The sequence below is a fragment of the Megalops cyprinoides genome, chromosome 10 (genome assembly GCF_013368585.1).
Source record: "Megalops cyprinoides isolate fMegCyp1 chromosome 10, fMegCyp1.pri, whole genome shotgun sequence".
NCBI classification, from domain to species: domain Eukaryota; kingdom Metazoa; phylum Chordata; class Actinopteri; order Elopiformes; family Megalopidae; genus Megalops; species Megalops cyprinoides.
This window is the reverse complement of record NC_050592.1, coordinates 30450215-30466271: the sequence shown is the minus strand read 5'-3', so window position 1 is coordinate 30466271 and position 16057 is coordinate 30450215. Positions and strand designations below refer to the sequence as shown.

The following is a 16057-nucleotide window of genomic DNA, read 5'->3' as shown; positions in this document are numbered from 1 at the left end:
CTGCTTGTGCCAGCTCCTTGATTTTCCAAAACAATCTCTGTGTTTGTTTGTCTCCCTCCTGTGGATGAGCAAGGAAACCTTCTCTCTGCATAGAAGTAACTAGTCAACCACCATCATTTTCTGCCTGATGTGAGTTCTGAAGGTGGCTCAGGCTCAAATGTTCAAATTTGAACGTTAAATGGATTTCCCACTCTGGTAGTAGCTCCACAGCAGGAGCGGTGTGAGAGGTCGCTCAGATCTGGTTTCCGTTGCAGGTGATATTCCTCACTACCCTCTTCTACCTGCTGAGCTCCAGCGGCGAGTACTACAAGCCTGTCAAGTGGGTGATAAGCCTGACGCCCCTGTCCCAGCCTGGGCCGTCCTCCAACATCATCGGCCAGTCTGTGGAGGAGGCCATAAGGTCAGTGTGGCCAACAGAGACACTCACACCTGTAGCTCCAAGAGTACCACACTTAGTAGAGAGTAGCACTGTCTCTTTGCCTGTGAGAAAAGTCCTGCACTTGGAGTTTTCCCAAGTTACAACCAGCAAGGGCTGGTGGCTGTGAGCCTGTAAGATATAAATCTTAAGCAGGAGGTGTCACTCTTTTAAATCATTGTTTCTCAACCCCAGTCCTACTGTGTGTGCTGGTTCTCATTGTGGCCCAGTTAATTAGGTTTTATTGGGCTGTTCACAGAGTATCGGCCTGAATTGATTTCTTTTAGTCTGCCATGAATTGTTTGTGAAAGAAATGGGCTGTTAAATTGTTTGTAAAAGATATAAATTGCTAGAGATGTGTTGGTGCTGATATCAAAATAAAAAATGTTTGTTCGTTTGCTCAACATTTTTTGTGAATGTCTTCCTGTTGAGCAAAATTAATGATGTCAAATCAAGAGGAGGATTAAAAAAACAGCTCTATGAACTCCATTTAATTGAGTGTCCAGCTGCAATCAAAGCCAGCATAGGTGGTGGGTCCCCACAACCAGGGTTGAGAAACACTGTTTTAAAGGATGTTTGGATGTTAGCGGTCTGCATCTAGGAATATGTTACTGGCCTTCGTAAGGGATTACTTTCTTTTGTTCTCTCAAATATAGCTAAGGGTAAGGGCAGGCTCGGCACAGGTGATGTTGAATCTGGGAGCTTTCCTTTTTAGATGCTGCGCTTTCGTCAGATATAGAGCATCATGAAGCATAAATAAGGAAATAGTTATGGTATTGAATATGATTTTGAGTCACCGGGAGCCTTGAATAGGATGTCTTTGTGTGAACCTCACTGGGTGCAGCTACACTCACGACCACCACCCTTGGGTGTGTCCAAATGCTGCTCTGGCACTAGCCAGAAACATGTCTGCAGTCCTCTCTCCTGCCTGTAGAGGGGGCTCAGGGCATTCTCCAGGCTCATTCTCTACAGCAGGAGCGAGTCTGTTTCTGACAATGCCCCCCAGGAGTCTCCCTTTCTTAACGGTAGAGGCTTTTAATCAAGGCCGGCGCAGCCAAGCAAACGTTTAATTAGAGCATTTCCGCGCACAATCGGCTTTTGTCAGGCGTTGCCGGGGGAGATGGACGGACGGCGGTAGCCTTGTGAAAGCGGAGTGGAGTGCCCTTGCAACAGCGCTAACCTCGCTTTCCCTAGCAATTAATCACATCATTAGCATCAGTGCTTTGGGGGAGTAGCCCGAGACAGCGCTGGACAGCGACTGTTAAGTTTTCTTGAGGAGAATAGCTCCTGACGAGGGCATTATGGGTCACCCTGGTAAGAGATTAAATCCTGGCTCAGCCACAGAGGCCTGTATCCCAGCATGCACCATGCCACACCAAGGGTAAGAGCGTTATTACCAATGCTGTGCCAGTTCGTCTAAAGTTTTACCGTAGTACATGATTTCGTGCCTCTGTCTGTTTAGAGCATTTAGTGCACAGGCAACAGTAGGATAAATACATTTTCAGATGAAGACCCCATGATGTTAGGATTGTGTAGTGTCTTGTTAGGACTTCTTTTTAAATGCGACCTGATTTATTTATGTGTAGTTGTTACAGTTAAACCACAAATGTATGCATGTTCTAGTCAAATGAAACAGACCAATTGAGCTGTATATTTTAAAGCCATATGTTGTCATACTGGTACTAGCGCAGTGCTTCTGTAACTCGGCACTGTAGTGGTAATTTTAAAGTGACTCTGGGAAGACGCGCTTGGCGTTGGCCATGGGCGGATTTTGCAACCTGTTGTTTCCTGCGCTGTAGTTCGTATCGAGCCCTCTGCTCACGCAAAAAATGCAGAGCCGCGCGGGAAAACGGGGACAGCAATTTGGAGGCACAGCTCCCTGGGCATAACAATGCAATTTCCATTAGCTCCACCTGGCCTCCCCACGCACCGCGCCCTGATGGAGGTGTTTAATATGACGAGAGAGCGTTCCGGCAGGACGGGCGTCTCCTCCCGGCCCGCCAGTGGTGTGGAGACCCCGTGGCTCGCACGGTCTGATTGACAAGGGTGCAGCGCCACGCTCCACCCAGTGAAGGGGGGGGGGGGGGGGGGGGGGGGGGGGGGAGTGGGGTTCAACTCTCGCTGCGTCCCGTAATTGAAAAGCTCACGGGGGCATCTCTGTCTGGTCCACCGACTGCAGCCTGTGACCGGCCTCCACTCCAATGGATTCGAACAGAAACAGGACTCAGCCGCGGCCGAATTAATCACCATGGAGAGAGAGAGAGAGAGGAAGAGGGAGGGAGAGGGGAGAAAGAGAGAGAGAAGGAGAGGCAGAGAGAGAGAGGGAAGGAGAAAGAGAGAGGGAGAGGGAGGGAGGGAGAGGGGAGAAAGAGAGAGAGAAGGAGAGGCAGAGAGAGAGAGGGAAGGAGAAAGAGAGAGGGAGAGGGAGGGAGGGAGGGGGAGAGAGAGCGAGAGGGAGGGAAGGAGGGAGAGAGGGGACAGGAAATGAAAAGAACAGGAGAGAGGAGGAAGCTGCCAATGGCATGCTGGGTCTCCTGCTCACCTACTTTTAATCAGTCTGCCGCGAATGATCAAAGTACGCATTCAGGCACATATTGTGCTGGTCTTGATTTTACAAAGAATGCCCCCCCCCCCACTTCCTCGAGCTTCACCAAACACATTTTGGCAGAACAGCAGCGGTTGGCAGACGGCTCTTGTTTAATGATGTCAAAAAACAGTATGGTGTTTTGCGCACTCTCCACAAGCAGGTTGCACAAAGGCACCAAACTCAGTCTCTCTTTCTCTCTCTCTTTCTTTCACCCTGTTCTTTACTGTCTTCTCACTCTCACTCCTTCTGTTATTCCCCTTCTCCATTTCTCTCTCTCAGTTTCTAACAGTTTGAAATCAAATTCAAATTCAAAAGTGCATCGTCGACATGACCATAAAGAGTATCATATTGCCTTTACAATCAATATGGACCACGTTGGTAACAACATGGCATCAATGATCACGAAAGGCCCAGACTTTCAACAAAGAACAAGGAACAGTCAGTTTCTATAATCAGAGTCTCTGGTGGCGAAATTTCTCCCCTTTATCCCTCAGACTGTGGGAGGCAGACACATACCTGGCTGCTAGGCTTGCTGTCTGCTCCTCCTCTCCCCGCAGAATGGAGATTTTATGCCAGTCTGAGAGGACATTAAATTGGGGTATTATGTGCTCATTCTCCATCTCTGGCTTGCTCTTTCTCAGTCCAATTCAATTCAATTTGCTTTGCTGGGATGATGCATATTACTTTTGTACTGCCACAGCTACACAGCAAATATATACATTTCTAAAATAAAATGAAATAAAAAGTTGCCTCTGTGTCACTTGCTGTCCCTCAGATTGTGGCATTGATATAATTGTGCTGCACTTTTTCTCTGCTTCCCTGGGAAGAATGGAAGTTTTTGAATGTCTGGGAGATTTGTGAATACTGGGCAGATCTTATTTATTTGAGGAATATCATTTTGTTGCCTGTGTGTGTCCCTCTCTCTGTTTCTGTCTCTCTAAATCACTTTCTGCCTTTGTCACTTTGTCAACCTCCGTCTTCCTCAGGTCTCTCCCTCGCTCATTCTTACTCCTCTCTCCCTCCCTCCCTCTCTTTCTCCCTCTTGCTTTTTTTTACCCCTGTACATTTTTTTTACCTCTGTACATCTTTCCTCTAGCCTTCTGCCTGCACTGCAGGTGCTGCTATTTGGCTGTTACGGCATAGTTTTTGGTAGGGCGTGATGACATGTTTATACCCTTTCCATGTCTGGAACCAAAAACGCAAAACATCAACAAAACGGAGCTGTCATCCTAATGTTCCGGCTCTTTACTCATTCCGTCTGGACCAACAGTCCTGCACATCACAGATCTCTCCACCCCAATGCTCGTTAATCTCTGAGGATATGTGGCTAAATATTTTTCCAGCTATGGAGGGAGGGGATGGCTTTAGAGAGATTTGGCTAATGGAGGGAATCTGAAATCACTGGATGCTTATGTTAGAGGAATATGGCACACCAGTACCCAGCTTCCTGCTTTGAGCACCCCTGCATCCCTCGATTGAGACAGAGCTGAGACTGGATTGAGCCAGCACACCATTCTCTCAGACCTACCAGTTACTCACTGTGCGTGTTTATGTGTGTGTGTGTGTGTACGTGTGTGTGCCCCTCAGAGGTGTGTTTGACGCCTCGCTGAAAATGGCGGGGTTCTACGGCCTCTACACCTGGCTGACGCACACCATCTTCGGCATCAACATCGTCTTCATTCCCTCGGGTGAGTCTCTGAGACGGGACCGCAGCGTGGGGCACCAAAGTCAAACCGCAACATCACAAATATAAACGTTGGCTTGTTAATAATTGACCGCTTTAGTAGTGAAAATGACCAACAGTAAAAAGCATTGGCATTTCTTCAGATTTGTTGTATTCGTGCAACAAGTAATCAGGCCAGCAGCTTTCTGTTTTTTGTTTTGCAGAATTATATTGACTGAAAATCAAAGAGCTGCCCTAAAAAATACAGTAAATCTCCCTCCCTCTTGTAACTAAGCCAGGAACGTTTGCACTCAGCTACAGCACATAGAAACTGAAATTAATGAACTGGGTCATTACCTTTGGTCACATGATTGGTTACTAAGTGTACAGCAAGTAGAACACAGGAAATGCCAGAGCCTATGTTGTACAGCACTGCTCCCAAGGGAAACGCAGACGTGATGAAAAGGACTGGGGAATCTTTTCCGTGGCTGGCAATGAGCTTTTTTTTCCCTCTCTCACTGACTGGGAAGGGGGGTGATGAGATGGAGACGGCTGTACAAATCAGAGAGGGGGATGAGCCGAGATCTCTGGGGGTGGCGGGGGAGAGAGAGAGAGAGGGAGAGATGCAAGGACGAAGAAGCGGCTGAAAGAGGCTGGATCTCTTTCTCGTTCTCTCTCTCTCTCTCTCTCTCTCTCTCTTCCATTTTAACCAGGGCAGTGCAGTCTGGAACATGTGGTTATCAGAAAGAGGGTGAGTACTATTATTGGCAGACACGTACAGGGCACTAAATACTGTTGTCAGGCAGGAAAAAAAGGAGGAAGAGATGGTTTCTTGGACCTTGGAAAGGGGATTTTTGCTACATCACTCATGCTGCTGGCTTCCATTCAAATGCCCCAGTTAAAACAGCTTTATACAATTACGACCGCAGGATGTAGAACACGGATTTAAAATGGCTCAGTATGCGGCAGAATTGAAAACGTCTTTCAGTACGCAGTATGGTTACTTAGACAAATGCGACACGTATGTGGCGAACATCTGCAGAACAGAGGGCATGTGAGAAGCGTTCCTGGCCTCCCACGGGCACCCGACCCCGGTTGCTTCGACCTTGAGAGAGCGTTCCTCCCGGAGAGCAGGTGCACAGGCGAGGACTTTTTTTAGGGCGGTGTTTAATGGAGTACCCGCGGGGTAGCACCTCTGCAGAAACCCACTGGTCCCACTAATCCAATGAAGGCAACAGCCCGCGCAGGGAGGCGGGCAAGGCGGGCATGGTGGCCACTGCCCCGTGCTTCCTGCCCTTATCCCTCTTAATGATTTGCAGCGAGGGCTTCCTCCAGCCCTCCGGCTCTCACACAGTTCCCTCCACAGACGGCCTGACCCACAGCTCCCTGATAATCCTCCCCCTCCCTCCGGGGGCTGCTGGAAGCACATCAGTTGGCACTGCTGGCGCTCCAGGGAGGCCCAATCGCGGGCCTTCTTCTCCCAGTACTTCACTGAGTACAGCAGAAGTCCACAGAACCCAGGCTTGTTTGCCTCGTTGTTGTGCCGACAGTCATAGGCCCTTGCTGGACCCTCCACTAGGGGCCGTTTGCTGTCCAATACATGCTCACTGCATTGCAAGTGTGTTGTTCACTGTGGCAAATAGGCCAGCAGCCGCACAGCCCTTTACCCTTCTCCTACCTGACGGCTGAAGCCAAGGAGGGCTGGGCCTGCCAAGTGGTGTGACTGGGCCAGGAGGGGGCAGACTGCCCTTTAAAGAAAACGGTGCAGTGGGGACGTCGTACTGCGGAAGACGCCGCTGTTCACATGAGAGGTTAAACAGTGAAATAACTTAAATAAAGAGCAGCTTTATTTAAACTGCCTTATTAAAGAAAGCATGATAAAGTAATGACAAAATGATGAGTGCTGCTAATATTGCAGGTGGTATAAAAATATATTGGAGTGGCTTCTTCCTGCCTCTCTTCTGTGAGAGGAAGGCATGGCTTGTTGACAAAGTGAAAATAGTGAAGTGAAAAATCACTTCAAAATGACTCAGATGTTCAGTTCTTTTTCAGCAGAAGGCTACGAGGGGGAGATTCAGACTTACTAAGGCCAATCATGCCGATTTTTCACTCTGGTTTTGTACCTTTTGTACCTCCCACTGCCTCATTAAGTGCAGGCCTTTAGAATGTTCCAGTAAGCCCTCCCCTTGACACACGAGTCACACATATTGGGGCTCTTCGGTGACTGATAATAGCAGGACCGTTATAGTAACTGTCCCTGTTGATGAGGTGGGTCTGATTGCGCATAGCCCTGCAGCAAAGTGTGTCTCTGGCTCTGCTCTCCCTGTCCCAGAGGAGGCCGTGCTGGACGAGTCCCTTGGGGCGTTTGTGTTCAGATGGCGCACGGGTGGGTGGCATTTGTGCCTCTCCGAAGCCGGAAGGAAGCGCGGCCCCAGTTGCCAGGGGGAGATCCCCTGTGTCCGCCAGCCCCTCTCCTTGTTAAAAAGAGGAGCAGGGAGGGGGGGGGTTGTTTTCGACAGATGGGCCCTCCTCCCTCAGCAGCCAGGCCTGAGACAGTGCTGTCAGCAGGGTCCCGTTTGCCTGGAACTGGCCGTCCAATCCGCCTCCCCCCCCCAGCCCCCACTCCCCCCCGCCGCTCTGTGTCTCAGCAGACCCTGCCTCGCTAAGTCTCGCGCCATCTGGTCGCACCAGGACCGAAGTGCTTCGGGTGTCTCTTTCCCGGGCCTGCCGGGGCCGGAGGGGGGACGCCAGGAAAGCCATCTGCTCCGAGGCCGCGGTCCTCGGGGCGGGGGAAGAGGTCTCGCGCGCTGACCGGAAAAGACGCGCCGGGCGGGGGACCATGTTCGCCCTTTTCAGACGCGGACAGGAGGTCCCGGCGCTTGGGGAGCGGCCAGCTCATACATGTCTACTCAACATTGCCCCACCATGGCTGCCCATGGGCATTACACACAATGTGAATGTGATATCTGACATAGGAGTCTATAACATTAGTACTTTGATGGAGCAGTGTGCCGCAGTGTAGCATAGTGGTAAGGAGCAGGGCTAGTAACCGAAAGGTTGCTGGTTCGATTCCCCACTGGGGGTACTCCTTGTACCCTTGGGAAGGTACTTAACCCACGATTACCTCAGACAAATCCAGCTGTTTAAAGGGATAAAACTGTATCCTAAGTGGCTATGGGTAAGAGTGACTGCTAAATGACGACAGTGTAACTTGAACTATCTGACAACGAACAGAACTATCACAACAAAAAACCCAAATTTTTTTTGGCAGAAGGGTGGGGTTTCTGACTGTTAATTCCGTGCATACGCAGACATCACAGGAACACACATGTCCGCGCTTCCATCCGCCAGCATATCAAGCTCATTCAGCGCCTCTGAGCTGTTGCGGTGACCCAGAACGATCTTTGCGCAGCATGGAAGAGTCTCACAAACGTGGCTTTGGAGCAGGCCGCCGGTGGTGTTGTTGACAGTGAGCGGTGTTGTTGTTGACAGTGAGCGGTGTTGTTGTTGACAGTGAGCGGTGTTGTTGTTGACAGTGAGCAGTGGTGTTGACAGTTAGCGGTGTTGTTGTTGACAGTGAGCGGTGTTGTTGTTGACAGTGAGAGGTGGTGTTGTTGACAGTGAGAGGTGGTGTTGACAGTGAGCGGTGGTGTTGTTGACAGTGAGCGGTGTTGTTGTTGACAGTGAGCAGTGGTGTTGACAGTGAGCGGTGGTGTTGTTGACAGTGAGCGGTGGTGTTGTTGAGAGTGAGCGGTGGTGTTGACAGTGAGCGGTGGTGTTGTTGACGGTGAGCGGTGGTGTTGTTGACGGTGAGCGGTGGTGTTGTTGACAGTGAGCGGTGGTGTTGTTGACAGTGAGCGGTGGTGTTGACAGTGAGCGGTGGTGGTGTTGACGGTGAGCGGTGGTGTTGTTGAGAGTGAGCGGTGTTGTTGTTGACAGTGAGCGGTGGTGGTGTTGACAGTGAGCGGTGGTGTTGTTGACGGTGAGCGGTGGTGTTGTTGACGGTGAGCGGTGGTGTTGTTGACGGTGAGCGGTGGTGTTGACAGTGAGCGGTGGTGGTGTTGACAGTGAGCGGTGGTGTTGACAGTGAGCGGTGTTGTTGTTGAGAGTGAGCGGTGTTGTTGTTGACAGTGAGCGGTGGTGGTGTTGACGGTGAGCGGTGGTGGTGTTGACGGTGAGCGGTGGTGTTGTTGACGGTGAGCGGTGTTGTTGTTGACAGTGAGAGGTGGTGTTGACGGTGAGCGGTGGTGTTGTTGACGGTGAGCGGTGGTGTTGTTGACGGTGAGCGGTGGTGTTGTTGACAGTGAGCGGTGGTGTTGACAGTGAGCGGTGGTGGTGTTGACGGTGAGCGGTGGTGTTGTTGACGGTGAGCGGTGGTGTTGTTGACGGTGAGCGGTGGTGTTGTTGACAGTGAGCGGTGGTGTTGTTGACAGTGAGCGGTGGTGTTGTTGACAGTGAGCGGTGGTGTTGACAGTGAGCGGTGGTGTTGACAGTGAGCGGTGTTGTTGTTGACAGTGAGCGGTGTTGTTGTTGACAGTGAGCAGTGGTGTTGACAGTTAGCGGTGTTGTTGTTGAGAGTGAGCGGTGTTGTTGTTGACAGTGAGCGGTGGTGTTGTTGACAGTGAGCGGTGGTGTTGACAGTGAGCGGTGTTGTTGTTGACAGTGAGCGGTGGTGTTGTTGACAGTGAGCGGTGGTGTTGACAGTTAGCGGTGTTGTTGTTGACAGTGAGCGGTGGTGTTGTTGACAGTGAGCGGTGGTGTTGACAGTGAGCAGTGGTGTTGACAGTGAGCGGTGGTGTTGTTGACAGTGAGCGGTGGTGGTGTTGACAGTGAGCGGTGTTGTTGTTGACAGTGAGCGGTGGTGTTGTTGACAGTGAGCGGTGGTGTTGACAGTTAGCGGTGTTGTTGTTGACAGTGAGCGGTGTTGTTGTTGACAGTGAGCGGTGGTGTTGTTGACAGTGAGCAGTGGTGTTGACAGTGAGCGGTGTTGTTGTTGACAGTGAGCGGTGGTGTTGACAGTGAGCGGTGGTGTTGACAGTGAGCGGTGGTGTTGTTGACAGTGAGCGGTGTTGTTGTTGACAGTGAGCGGTGGTGTTGACAGTGAGCGGTGTTGTTGTTGACAGTGAGCGGTGTTGTTGTTGACAGTGAGCGGTGGTGTTGTTGACAGTGAGCGGTGGTGTTGTTGACAGTGAGCGGTGGTGTTGACAGTTAGCGGTGGTGTTGTTGACAGTGAGCGGTGGTGTTGTTGACAGTGAGCGGTGGTGGTGTTGACGGTGAGCGGTGGTGTTGACAGTTAGCGGTGGTGGTGTTGACAGTGAGCGGTGGTGTTGTTGACAGTGAGCGGTGGTGTTGACAGTGAGCGGTGGTGTTGTTGACGGTGAGCGGTGGTGTTGTTGACAGTGAGCGGTGGTGTTGACAGTTAGCGGTGTTGTTGACAGTGAGCGGTGTTGTTGTTGACAGTGAGCGGTGTTGTTGTTGACAGTGAGCGGTGGTGGTGTTGACGGTGAGCGGTGGTGTTGTTGACGGTGAGCGGTGGTGTTGTTGACGGTGAGCGGTGGTGTTGTTGACAGTGAGCGGTGGTGTTGACAGTGAGCGGTGGTGTTGACAGTGAGCGGTGTTGTTGTTGACAGTGAGCGGTGTTGTTGTTGACAGTGAGCAGTGGTGTTGACAGTTAGCGGTGTTGTTGTTGACAGTGAGCGGTGGTGTTGTTGACAGTGAGCGGTGGTGTTGTTGACAGTGAGCGGTGGTGTTGACAGTGAGCGGTGGTGTTGTTGACAGTGAGCGGTGTTGTTTGTCTGCGGCTCCTTGCCGCATCCCTGTTTACTCCAGCATGGGGGAGCCATCTGCAAGGTTGGCGTCAGTGGTCTCTCTCTCTCTCTCTCTCTCCCTCTCTCATGCTCACGGGCCTGCGCCCCTCTCCCCTCCTCTCCCCAGCCATGGCGGCCATCTTGGGTGCGGTGCCCTTCCTGGGGACGTACTGGGCGGCGCTGCCTGCTGTGCTGGACCTGTGGCTGGCCCAGGGCGAGAGTGTCAAGGCCGTGCTGCTGCTCGTCTGCCACCTCCTGCCCACCTACTTCGTCGACACGGCCATCTACTCGGACATCTCGGGGTGAGGGCCCTGGTGTGTGTGTGTGTGTGTGTGTGTGTCTGTGTGTACATGTGTCTCTCTTTCTCAGTTGTGTGTGTGTGTGTGTGTGTGTGTGTGTGTGTGTGTGTATGTGTGTGTGTGTGTGTGTGTGTGTGTATGTGTGTGTGTGTGTGCATGCGTGCACGTCTGGTGTGTGCCTCTATGTATATTTGTCTTTTTCTGCCTCGGTTGTGTGCATTTGTGTTTCTCTCCCTCTGTGTGTGTGTCTATGTATATGTGTCTTGCTCTGTCTCCGTTGTGTGTGTTTATGTTTATGTCCTGTGTTTGTGTGTGTGTGTGTCTCTCTCACTGCTCTTGTCTGTGTAGCGGTGTCTGCTTTTGGCCGGGGCGGAACCAGACAGTAAGGACTGGGTGTTGACGTTTTTCAGGTTGTTACTGAAACATCGCTGAATGGCATTTTGATATGTCCTGCTCTTAATTTAAAAGGCAGGCTCTTAATAATAATGTTTAAGCCGATTAAAAATGAAATGCCACTGACCAAATTGGAATGGAGATCTTAAGTGCACCAAGCTGAACAGCTCAAGGGCATTTGGAATTAAATGTACAATACAAAGGGATAAAATTGACCTAATGCATGCCAAGATGTCTTATTTTATCGAAGGCAAGTAATGGGCACCTTAGAGCGTCTGTACAGTTTTTATAAAGCTCTTTGACATCAATATCTGTACAAATTTCATCATAATACATCATTTACTTTTCTCAGTTGGCAAGAAAATATGATGAATTGCATTGCTAATGCTTTATGTCGTAGTCTGTTTGTGGATTTTTTCACCAGCTCAGATGAGGTAAAAGAACTTCATAGTAGTTCAGCAGGACGAGCCTCAGATAGAAACTACAGCACACACCTCACCACACTTCCCACCTTACCTATCCCATCATCCATCTTGCCAGCCATGTGACCCAGCCATGTTGGATATATGTAATGACTAGCACAGTGCGCTTTGAAGTGCTGTATACCTGTGTAATTTTGGGCCACAGTGCTTGCACTGGCAGTTACCTCATTTGGGGTGACCCCTGCTCATCTGTGCCCCCTCTTTCCCGTGGGCAGAGGCGGACACCCATACCTGACGGGTTTGGCGGTGGCTGGAGGCGCCTACTACCTGGGCCTGGAGGGGGCGATCATCGGGCCCATCCTCCTGTGCATCCTGGTGGTGGCGTCCAACATCTACAGCGCCATGCTGATGAGTCCCAGCAGCTCACAGCCCACGCCTGTGCAGGCCACCTGGCCCGCACACATCTCCAGGTGAGCTCAGCGCCCTCTCCATTTAACCACCATGTGCAGGTACACCTTGTCCTCAATAACTGACTGATCGTGGATCAGAATACAACTTTTACACTGAATGCTGGGGGTTGAGGCTGGGGGTGGGCAAGCTGATCTCAGATCTTCTGTCAAGGCTCAAAGAATACGTGGAACTACATGGAATTCCAACAGGGTTCCAAGTCCCATCTTCTTTGCCTGCATGCTTGTCCTCATTGAGGTGAGCCACGCCCATTATGCTACTAAGCCCCACCTCTCATTCTGGGCGACTCAAATAGACAGGCACATGACTCAGGAATGAATGACAGTCTGTCATACCAATCATAGCGCAAACTCGGGTGAACACGCCCCCTGGGGGAGGCTGTTGGAGTGAGAGGGTCACGTATCACTAAATTAATCTGAAAGACCGTGTAGGTAACTTCTGCGGTTTTTCCTCCATGATTAAAGTCCAGATCCTCACTCGCTGAAGCCTCTCGACAATGAAATCTACTTGAATAAATCCGCTTTCCCTCCGACGGAACACAAAATTACGGCTATTATCTGTTCTGCTTCAAACTGAATCGTTTGTATATTCATCAGCTTCGCAAATGCACTGCCACGGCTCTGACAGCAAAATGCAGCCTTTTTAACCCCGTCCTAGGAAAATGTAAGCTAATTTTTACCATTACGGCACTGTTTAGCGCTGATGGCCCATTTATGTGTTTTTGGGACCCCCCTAAAGCTGTAGCCACTCGCTCTTACTTGCGTATACATTATTCAGCGCATTACTCAGAGCACGAAACAATCTGAGTGCCTGTGATTAAATCCTAATGGCCAACTGGAGGCGAAGTCCGTAGAATAATCATTTGGCCACCTGGAAACGTTTTTGAGTGTGAGGTGTTTTAGCTCAGACCAAATCTTTTCACACCCCGGGTACTGAAAAGGGGAATTTTAAAGTGGTGGCAGCGGTGCAGGCATTGCCCACGTTAACTGAACGCCTCACTACCCTCAGACCAAGTCAGACAAACAGCAGCATCTGTTCCGAAGTTTACAGGCTCCCTCTCCGTCCCTAAATATCACCGTTTGGTAGGAATGACAGCTTTAATAAGGGCAAAGCTGTAGCTCCTCGTTATATCACTGTATTAATAGCGGTAACAGCAGGGCTCAGAGCAGGGTCACATGACTCGAGGCAGGCAGAGATGCGGACGGCCTCGGCCCACAGAGGAATTCATATCTTTTTAAGTTCCTCAGTGCTTTCTGAGTCTTCATTTATTTTTTAATTGATTTGTATTTCTACAAATTTGAGTTTTGGAAATTCTGTGGCACACGCATTAAGGCTGGCATGGTCTCCAAGCAGTACCATCTCAGTGTGATACAGTGAGAACATGAATGAGTTAACTTCTTCACCCTTCCTGCTCTCTCTCTCTTTCTCTCTCTGGTGTTCCAGGTCATTCTTGGACACGCCCACCACGGCAAAGCCCGAGAACGAGTGAGGGCCACGTCAGCATGGCGCCAAGTCTTCAGAATGGCTGCCCCCGCTGTCAGCTGACACCCGGCCACGCCCCCTCCCTTTGAGCCGACTGGAGCCCGCAGTTACATGGTTACCGCCACCGCCGCCATACTCCCATTATTGCCTCTGCCACCAGCTCCTCCTCCCGCGCCTGACATCGCAGCCAATCAGACTCCCTCTGAAGGCTGCAGGAGCTTGGGGGAGGGGCCGGAGCCTCTTGCTGCTTCCAATGCCGTGGCGGCGTTCGGCCACCACGGAGCGTCACTACAAACCTGTGCCACCTGCATAACTAACTGAGCCTAAAAGCATCTGATGCCCAATCCTCCTCTGGGACACAGGCTTGCATAAAGTCTGCTGTTGAGAGCCAGCCCCCCAATCTGCAAGCAACCAAGCCCAGAGACTCCACTCAGCTGAGAAAAGCCTTTGGGTGGGCGTTGCTCAGTTCCTACAGCAAGGGCCATGGGGTACTTCAGCCCTGCTGTTTAAATAATGCACTTCACGTTCAGCAGATATTATTAACAACTCCTTTTCAACCAGTTTCAGTCAAATTAGGCATAGCTTTCTGTATTATTATAGTTATTATTATCAGTGATGTGTAGGTTACATAATTTTTAAGATTTTGAAAATGGGTACGTAACAGAGGTTGTTCCTTCTAAAGTGGCTGTTATGAATAGTATATTTTGCGCCATGGCAACAAAAAGACGAGAGGAGCACACTCCTTCTGAAGGAGCTGGAGCTCTCCGCTGGTCAGGGGCGGAGAGCTCGGCGTCACCCTCGCGGTAGAGGCGAGGCCCGCGCTTCGCGTCTGCTGTTTGCAGTTCCACTATGCTCCACGTTTGTTTCGCGTGCCTGTTCATCTGCGTTCGTTCCTCGTTGTTCGGACATTTTTTTTATTTTTCACGTCTCGCGTGAATGTTACGTTTTACCTTGCTCTGGAGAATCAAAGCCAGCCTGTCGGCTTACTCTAACCAGGGACAAGGTGGGGTTGCTCACGGTTTTGAACATGGGATACTAAAATGCATACTAATGATAGTCATATGTACATAACTTCGCCTCACTAATTTACCTCACTTTCTGTGGTGGGGCAGAAAGTTTCATACCATTGGACAGGTTCTCTGTCCAGGGTTGTTTCTGAAAGGATGTGAAGATACGGTCTGCACTTTTATATTTTACAGTTAAATGACACAGTCTGAGAGCCACTGTACTCTAAATATACTGTTTTTGCATCTACTCATATTTAAAGCGCACAGGTGCCAGTGATGTGTGAAACTACTGTTCTCAACTCACAGGGCTGACTGGGGGGGTCTGTTGAATGAACTGTGCAGGCGTTTCATAGGGCGTCAGTAGATGAGGTCCTGATTGCGCTGTCTCTTAGCTAGACACCACGCACAATATCATGGCCCCAGTCTGGAAACCACAAACTGGGGCCTTCCTCTACACTATCTGTGGGTGCAGGCAACGTTACGGAGTGGTGCTGTGACAGATGATCAGCAATGGTCCCCTCTCTGGGTTGACGGTTCCTGTAAACGGCCCCTTCTTCATCTGCAGTCTGACCACATGGTTCAGCACAAACACCAAGCCAGCGAATCAGCTGTGGGATCTGTCTCACTTGTTCTGAAAAAGAGAGCCCCCACATCCACGTTCGCAGCTTTGGCTGCTGATAATCGGCTGTTAAGAAACCCAGGACGGTGGTGGGCCAAACCCAGGGAAAGAGTCAGGTTGGCCACAGAGAGAGAACTAAGAACAGCAGGGTAACAGGACTCAGATTCCCCCCGCAGCTGGAGAGGGCCTAGTGATTGCTGGAGGCATGGGCCAAGCACAGTTTTTATATCACCCTCTCCATGCACCTCCACATTTCATGAGGAAGCAAAAAAAGCCAAAGTTCAAAAAGGGATCACTGCAGTGACTGGGTCACGATGGCAGGCCGCTCTGTGTCTTTCCCTTAAGCAGTTCCAGAAAAGCCCGCAGGAAGCCCGCTCCAGGCGAATGTTTACAGGTGAATGTATGTCACTTCTAAACTGAAGCCATATTAAGGAGGAGGACAGACATTACAGAGCCATAATGTTCAGGAGGGAGTGAGAGACAGAGAGAGAGACAGACAGAGAGGGAGGGAGGATGAGAGAGACAGAGAGAGGGGAGGAGGATTCGGGCAGGTTCACCTCTGCTGCGGATGAACCTGCCACGCAGCCCTCTGTCTGCCAAGTGTTTTTATCTGCACCAGCCGGTCCTATGAAGAGTAACCTGTGATAATTAGTTTTTTTTTTTTTTTTTGCAGTCACGGCTGGTTCTTTTATCAGTGACACATTTTTTTTTTAAGGGTGGTGTGAAGGCAGCCGTTCTCACTCCGGTCTGCCAGACGGGCCCACAGAAAGGCAGGCAGAGTCACAACAGAGAGGCCCGCTCCACCAAAATGCATACGTCTGCCCCGGTTTACTCCCCCTGTGCCTGCTGTCACTGGCTGCGTCGGGCGTCTGCGCTCCCACGCGCCGGGTGTTTT

The 16057-nt window shown here is 50.6% G+C and overlaps 1 protein-coding gene across 4 annotated transcripts in view; it reads left to right on the top strand.

Moving 5' to 3' along the window:
* Positions 1-15820, top strand: part of tmem245 (transmembrane protein 245) — a 30880-nt gene extending 15060 nt beyond the window's left edge. For 3 of the 4 annotated variants that reach the window (XM_036538999.1, XM_036539000.1, XM_036538998.1), the window contains 5 exons: positions 255-400; positions 4590-4690; positions 10600-10774; positions 11862-12056; positions 13498-15820. In XM_036538999.1, the coding sequence (XP_036394892.1) occupies positions 255-400; positions 4590-4690; positions 10600-10774; positions 11862-12056; positions 13498-13543 (663 nt within the window). In that variant the 3' untranslated portion in view covers positions 13544-15820. The remainder of the gene's footprint in view (positions 1-254; positions 401-4589; positions 4691-10599; positions 10775-11861; positions 12057-13497) is intronic. The other variant, XM_036539002.1, reaches the window with a different exon arrangement.
* Positions 15821-16057: the final 237 nt, after the last annotated feature.